Below are 6,707 nucleotides of genomic sequence, written 5' to 3' on the forward strand. Positions count from 1 at the left end.
GAAGCAGCTCCTCAAGACGTGCAGCCCAACACCATACCTGATAGGCTGTTGAATACAATGTTAAAATTGCGTATAAATGCGAAATGATGTTGAGATTCCTATGGTGTGGATCCGTGGTCGTAGCATAGCATCCATGCCAGTGCGCAGAACTTGGGCTAGGCGCCTAGCCTAGCCTAGAGATAAGATAGCGCTGATCTCTTGGAGCGAGCGCCGGAACGGTGTTGACTCAACCTCTTCCCTCTTCCAAGTTCCCCTCGAAATTTTAGTTATTGGACCTGCTTACACTCGTGGCATGGTAGACGAAGAATGGATAATTGCGCTGTTACATTCTCTGATTGCAAGGGAGGAATGGATGCCTGGGTGGCAAAAGTACTCCTGCGAGGGTCGAGGACGTCAAGAAGCTCGGCCAAAAGCTAGTTTTTGTTCATGACAGCACAATCCGCCTCATGACACAAAGCTTAGTATTTAGGAGTCGTGCTGCACATTTGCAACAAGCTATTGAGCTCTTATCAAGAGCTTATATTTCACAGCAAGGAACACAACGCGAGAACCAGGGGTATGACGCTCTACACCTTTACATCCGTACGCCTTCCAACTTAACGCTTCATACTTTCGAGGGTGTTGGAGGCAGATAGGGGATTCTCCGAGATGGGGCATCATGCGCACGAATGTCAGTGTCCGAAGGCGCGTCAAGGACACGCGTCCGCGGGAGATGCTTCAACCCTAAACTTCCACTCCGCCCTGTCGAGTGTTCTCATCGCTTCATCCCGGGTATATTCCCCGCAATCAGTGAAGATGCCCACCGGATGACCCGCCGGGAGGCCAGCTGGGTTGCTCCGAGCGACAAACTAAGCTCTCTGTGGGTACCTTGGATAATCCTCGCATCTGTCAGAATCCCTTTCTCTTTAGACGCTATAAGAAGCAGTCTGTGTGGTCATATCCGTGCGGCCAGCGGGGACTCATTTGAGTATAGTCTTCCGAGCACGATTGCTTCTCAGCTTCTTCTGAGGACTCACCTCTCTCGCCGCGTCGTTTATAGGTCCTACCCCAAACGAGATGGCTCCACCCCCATACAAGAATCCACATCTGGGGTTAATCTGGGACTCGTTCGCGGCGAAAATTAACACGAATATTTACCGCGAGTACGCTGAAAATACGCTATAAAAGTTGGCGGGATGGTTGCTTGAGGACGGCAGGAGCAGTCGCCTTCTTCCCCAGCAAACTTGGCCAACATGCTTTCTCAACTCTTCGTCGCGCTGTCGTTAGTGGCGTTCACCGCGGCATCCCCCGTCGTCATTCGGAATAGCCCTGTCACCTTGCCGTTGGCTCGTCGTTTCAACACGAACTCTGGTCACACTATTGCAGAGATTGACCAATCTAGAGCAAAAGCTCTCAAAGCCGCCGTTTCACCAGCAGCTGGAAACGGCTCAGGAGTCAACCCGGTCCCTGTCACCAGCAGCACTGTGATCTATACCGCAGAGGTAAGCTGAGGGCCCCATGTATCACGTAGAAACTAAGCTAACGTGATTGGATGTCTCGACAGGTTCTCATCGGAAGTCCACCTCAGACATGTAGGCACGCGCTCACTGCTAGTATCACTTCAACAACCTAATTCGCAATCAGTCAACCTCATTGTCGACACCGGAAGCTCGAATACCTGGGTCGGGGCGAATCCTTCGAACCCATACGTACCTACGGCTTCATCGGTGAACACGACTGACATTATCGTAAGTCCTTCATTTGGTACAACCACCCTCTATACGACTAACGTCCGCGTTAGCTTATTGAGTACGGGTCCGGCCTGTTTGCTGGTGGGCGATCTATGTGCAATATGGTTAATGGATACTTGCGCTTATCGTCACATAGGGTTGGAATACAACGACACCGTCGCTCTGGGCGATCTATCCATCACCAACCAGACTATCGGCGTTGCCCAGTTTGCGCTCGGTAGCTTTTCTTCTGAGGGCGTAGATGGTATATTGGGGTAAAGGTTTCCGTTTCTCACTTTTGTTGGACATTTTATGATGTCCAAATTGAAGGATCGGCCCGGCAGACCTGACGCAATGTGGGTAACCTGCCGCTATAATGAGCAGCATGTCTTTGAGCTGAACATGAATATTACAGCGACAACAGCTTCGGGCGACGAGATACCGACGATCACCGACAATGCGTGGGCACTCGGCCTCCTCGAGGAATATGAAGTTGGAATCTCCTTCGAACCGTCCACAAACAGCTCCGACGCCAACGGCCAGCTGACTTTCGGCGGTGTAGACAATAGCAAATTCAACGGATCGATCACCTATGTGTGAGTGTCATCTCTTATTCGTGTTAGTCTGGTATTTTTTAACTTCAGGCGGAAAAGCCCAATCACGTCTACCGCTCCCGCAAGCGGCTATGTCGGGATTGAACAAAGCGTCACCTATGGCTCGAGCAACGTCCCAATCCTGGAGTTCACCTCCGGTATCGTTGATACCGGCACCACGATGCTCGTCATTGCGTCTGGTACGTTGAGTTTACAATTCGCCTGGCTCAAGTAGGCTTATGAGACCTTGCCGTAGATGCTTTTGCGACATACCAAAACCTGACCGGTGCGGTGCTTGACAACACGACCGGACTTTTGAAAATTACGCCGGCTCAGTATGATAATCTTGAGAGCCTCTTTTTCAACATAGGAGGTGTACGTCCCCCGTATCTAGCACTAGCGAGACCTCTCTTACCTTAGGGAACCTACAGGAAACGTTCGAGCTGACAAAGAACGCGCAAATTTGGCCACGCTCGGTGTGTATTTCCTGTGGTACAAAACATGCATGGGGCTAACTTTCAATGCAGCTCAACTCCGCGATTGGAGGTGATGCAGACTCTATATATCTCATCGTCAGCAACCTCGGCACTCCTTCAGGAGAAGGGCTCGACTTCATCAACGGTTATGGCTTCCTTCAGCGATTCTATGCTGTATACGACACAGTGAACTCTCGCGTTGGCTTTGCTACTACCCCTTTCACGTTTGCAGAGACCAATTGACCGCTGACTCGAGGGTGACGCGGAGGCATATTGTGCCTCCATGGCGCATTCTGCGTAAATTGTGTACCGGTTCGACAGTAATGGACCTGTCTATAGTCCCGCCCTGTACTAGTTGACTTATTCCTTCCTCAAGCATATACACAACAGATATTATCTATGAGTATATGCTCACCCGCGAGAGCGGCATGCGGCGCATCAGTCCCTACTCGGAGAAGGGCGGATCGCGCGGATCGATTACATAGATCAGAACTCTTCCAAGTTCCCACATGGCATTTTGATGGCAAGGCGGATGACTGGTGAGGTGCTGCGTCGCCCGTTCTCCTCACCTTGACGTCTGCGCTGATGAAGGCTTTCGCGTTCGTGTCGCTATTGTTCGTCCGGGCGGTCTTGGCTGTCCCTGCCACCGACCTCCAGACTGCTCTGGGCGAGTTTGACCTGTCCGATGGCGTCTTTGGCGGCATCGCGAAGGGTATCGAACATACTGCGGAGAACATCTTCAACAAGGGCAAAACGCGGGTCGAGAAATGGGTTGAGGATGGCAAGGAGTTTGTTAAGCAGAACGGGCTTGTCTGTGAGTACCGTAGTCCTGGCCGGGTCTCCGGCGACGCTGAGCGCATGGGATAGATGAGCTCGTGACGAGCCCCGCTTTCGTCGACTACCAGCTTCGAGTGACTGACCCAGGGCTGTGCGACCCTTCTGTCAAACAGCACTCTGGATATCTCGATATTTCGAGCAGCGGCAAGCATTTGTTCTTCTGGTAAGTCTCGATGGTCCCAGGTTAGATGTCGGCACGTTTTTAACCACCGATGCAGGTTCTTCGAGTCAAAGAAAGCGCCAGAGAGTGCTCCACTGACTCTTTGGCTCAATGGTGGCCCGGGGTGCAGCTCATCGACTGGTCTGCTTTTCGAGCTGGGTCCTTGCCGCATCGCCGATGAAGGGAAGAATACTACGCTTAACAAGCACAGCTGGAACTTGCACTCCAACATGATCTTCCTCGACCAGCCCATTGGTGTCGGATATTCCTACTCAGATGACGGCTCTACTGTCAACACAAGTCCGGTCGCAGCTGAAGATGTCTACGCTTTCATCCAGCTCTTCTTCCGGCACTACCCTGAATACGCCAGCACAGCATTCCACGTCGCGACAGAGAGCTACGGTGGCACGTATGCTCCCAACATCGCATCCGTCATCCACAAGCAGAACAAGGAGGTCGCCCTTCGTCCCGTTCCGGATGTTAAGCATGTCAACCTCGCCAGTGTCATCATCGGCAACGGGGTTACCGATCCCTACACCCAGATGGGCAGTGTGCCCGAATACGCCTGCAATGGTCCATATCCTGTCTATGACGACCCTGAGGGCCCGCAGTGCCAAGCGCTGAGGAGCAAGGTCCCTACATGCCAACGCCTGATCAAGTCTTGCTACAACTATAACTCCCGTTGGACGTGCGTACCGGCGCAGGCGTACTGCTACAGCCAGCTCTTCGGTCCTCTGCAGCGTAAGTAGCTCATTTGATGTGCGTATATGCGTTATCTGGTAAATGCCTGTGGCCATATGCAGAGCTTGGTCTCAACCTCTACGACGTCCGCAGGAAGTGGTATGTGTGCATACGACTGATTAGATACGTGTACTCATCGGCCTTCTAGCGACCGCTCGAAGGACGGCGATCTCTGCTACAAGCAGATGGACTGGATAGAGACCTGGATGAACAACCCTAAGAACAAGAGGGCTCTTGGCGCTAACCCAGACCTGGACTTCCAATCCTGCAATATGGAGGTAAACCAGGCCTTCTTCGGCCAAGGTGACGGCATGCACAACAGCGCCGTGCTCCTATCCCCACTCATTGAGGACGGTGTCCGGCTGCTCGTGTACGCTGGTAACGCGGATATGGTGTGCAACTTCATGGTGCGTCACTCTTTATCATCTGTATGCGTGCAATCGGGTGATGTCGGCGTGATAGGGCAACGAGGCGTGGGTTGAGGAGTTCGGGAACAAGTTTCACGACGAGTTCGCGAAGAGCGTGGAGAAGCCTTGGTTCACGCTTGAGTCTGGCCGTCAGGCGGGCGTCGTGCGCAGTGCGGGCGGCGACGGCTTCACTGCCGGCAATGTCACGTTCGTGCAGGTCCACGAGGCGGGCCATATGGTGCCGTACGACCAGCCCGAGGCTGCCTTGGTGCGTCGCTCCTCCAAAATGTTCGCTCATAACGCGGTATTGACGTCCTTGCAGGACCTCTACATGCGCTGGATCACCGACGTGCCTCTTGCTCTTAACCTCACCGAGCTCGCCGGGTCTGCGCCTTTTGGCGGCTGGTAAACCGGCGTATGCTCCGAAGTATCTTCGGTAGAGTTGCCATGGGCGTCCTCTTCTGCGTCGCGCCGCTTTCCATTGTTGCATTTAACACCTTTTGTGCAATACCTTCTTACGGATCTGTAATGTTAGAGTTGCTCTTCTCCAACGTCTGAGTCACGAGAATGACGCTCCGACCCGCAAAAGACATGTCTACGTATACGTAACTTATGACACCGGCAGAACAACGAGGCCGATGACTGGCTACGGACTGGTTGTAATTCGCTTGTTCACGAGGCACAAGTAAAACAAAATTACATCTTGCTTCAAGTGGCATCCTCTGTCTCAGGTACAGGAACAAGGCTGGTTTTCGCGGTGGCTGATCTAGTGGGATTCTGGTCCGTCTGCGTCCAAAGCGGGAGTTGATAGTCGTTCTTGCGAATATCGTCACGTCCCCTCGAGGGCCGCGGCAAGTTCTGGTCCGTAGTCGTGTGACAGCCGAAACAGGAACACGACAAGGTTGAGCGCGTCCTCGGGCTTCGAAATGTCGAACGAAAGGAGGTTCCTGTCCATAATATGCGTAACAGGGGTCTAAAGACCAAAGACATGAGTCAACAGCAGGACGGCATGTATGCAAGAGGATGAACGTACACCACATTCCTTGCCGGGTATGCCAACATCCAATCGATGGGTAGTAAACGTGCACGTAACGACACCGACCGTGCCTTCTGTGAGCAACCCAAATACCGGGAGAGTCACCCCCAGATGGAAGAGGAACTTTGACATTGCGGCATTGTAGATCCGGATTTGGTTCCACCCCGTACGCTCCGAAGTGACATGGTCCTTCTTATACTCCGCTGCGAAGATCGGGACGAGCAGATCGAATGAGGGATCTTCACTGGCTATGCCTGGTGCTTCTTCTTGAGCTCCAGATACAGTCATCAGATGTCAAGAGCATACCTCCCTGACCACGCTTCAGCGCTGTTTGCTCGGTTGTCCCCGATGCCGACTCTGCGACATTATTAGCTGAGTTAGCCAACATAACTCCAGAATCGTCACTGGACATGAAACGATGGGCCTCACCTAATTCAATAGTACGGGCACTTGACGAGATGCGGGCTGGGTTCGGTTCTACTGTTGTATCATGCATCTCCGAGTCGGCATTGAGCTCGCCAATAATCTGACTTTCATCGGAGGCTATGTTGAGCCAGGTGATCAGCGACATCGAGGGAAATGGCTCGAGTTCATACGCTCGTAATTTAACACAAATGCTGAACGCATAACTGCAAACGGATTGTTGGCATTATCCGACTGCGGCGTACGTCCAGAGTCCATCTTGTGGGCACCTGCTGAGGTGTCGTGTGTCTGACTGTCCCTAGCGCCTTGCGGTCTCAACGTTTTC

At 52.7% G+C, this 6,707-nt stretch overlaps 3 protein-coding genes across 3 annotated transcripts in view; 2 read left to right on the plus strand and 1 right to left on the minus strand.

The window, feature by feature from the left end:
• Positions 1–556: 556 nt before the first annotated feature.
• PHACADRAFT_112598 (uncharacterized protein) lies at positions 557–3,172 on the plus strand. Its single transcript, XM_007391093.1, has 11 exons — positions 557–1,481; positions 1,544–1,571; positions 1,624–1,727; positions 1,781–1,811; positions 1,867–1,984; positions 2,040–2,065; positions 2,125–2,305; positions 2,363–2,502; positions 2,559–2,677; positions 2,734–2,778; positions 2,830–3,172. Exons 1-11 carry the CDS (start codon positions 1,233–1,235, stop codon positions 3,019–3,021), a joined length of 1,233 nt encoding a protein of 410 aa, XP_007391155.1. The 5' UTR covers positions 557–1,232; the 3' UTR covers positions 3,022–3,172.
• A 187-nt stretch (positions 3,173–3,359) lies between these two features.
• PHACADRAFT_248586 (uncharacterized protein) lies at positions 3,360–5,472 on the plus strand. Its single transcript, XM_007391094.1, has 7 exons — positions 3,360–3,592; positions 3,646–3,778; positions 3,834–4,516; positions 4,579–4,615; positions 4,665–4,923; positions 4,979–5,191; positions 5,246–5,472. The coding sequence occupies exons 1-7, from the start codon at positions 3,364–3,366 to the stop codon at positions 5,330–5,332; spliced, it is 1,641 nt and encodes a 546-aa protein (XP_007391156.1). The 5' UTR covers positions 3,360–3,363; the 3' UTR covers positions 5,333–5,472.
• Positions 5,473–5,752: 280 nt separating this feature from the next.
• PHACADRAFT_190944 (uncharacterized protein) overlaps positions 5,753–6,707 on the minus strand; it is a gene marked incomplete at both ends in the record, with an annotated part of 2,528 nt that continues 1,573 nt past the window's right edge. Inside the window, 5 exons of the mRNA XM_007391095.1 lie at positions 5,753–5,896; positions 5,957–6,213; positions 6,266–6,316; positions 6,365–6,502; positions 6,556–6,670. Of these exons, the coding sequence (XP_007391157.1) occupies positions 5,753–5,896; positions 5,957–6,213; positions 6,266–6,316; positions 6,365–6,502; positions 6,556–6,670 (705 nt within the window). The remainder of the gene's footprint in view (positions 5,897–5,956; positions 6,214–6,265; positions 6,317–6,364; positions 6,503–6,555; positions 6,671–6,707) is intronic.

Source organism: Phanerochaete carnosa (genome assembly GCF_000300595.1).
Source record: "Phanerochaete carnosa HHB-10118-sp unplaced genomic scaffold PHACAscaffold_1, whole genome shotgun sequence".
Lineage (NCBI taxonomy): Eukaryota > Fungi > Basidiomycota > Agaricomycetes > Polyporales > Phanerochaetaceae > Phanerochaete > Phanerochaete carnosa.

Coding starts and splice junctions, on each gene's coding strand:
- PHACADRAFT_112598 (XM_007391093.1), top strand. CDS start 1,233: ATGCTTTCTCAACTCTTCGTCGCGCTGTCGTTAGTGGCGTTCACCGCG. Junction 1,572..1,623: donor CGGAAGTCCACCTCAGACAT/GTAGGCACGCGC, acceptor ATTCGCAATCAG/TCAACCTCATTGTCGACACC. Junction 2,066..2,124: donor CCCGGCAGACCTGACGCAAT/GTGGGTAACCTG, acceptor TGAATATTACAG/CGACAACAGCTTCGGGCGAC.
- PHACADRAFT_248586 (XM_007391094.1), top strand. CDS start 3,364: ATGAAGGCTTTCGCGTTCGTGTCGCTATTGTTCGTCCGGGCGGTCTTG. Junction 3,593..3,645: donor TAAGCAGAACGGGCTTGTCT/GTGAGTACCGTA, acceptor CGCATGGGATAG/ATGAGCTCGTGACGAGCCCC. Junction 4,924..4,978: donor ATATGGTGTGCAACTTCATG/GTGCGTCACTCT, acceptor TCGGCGTGATAG/GGCAACGAGGCGTGGGTTGA.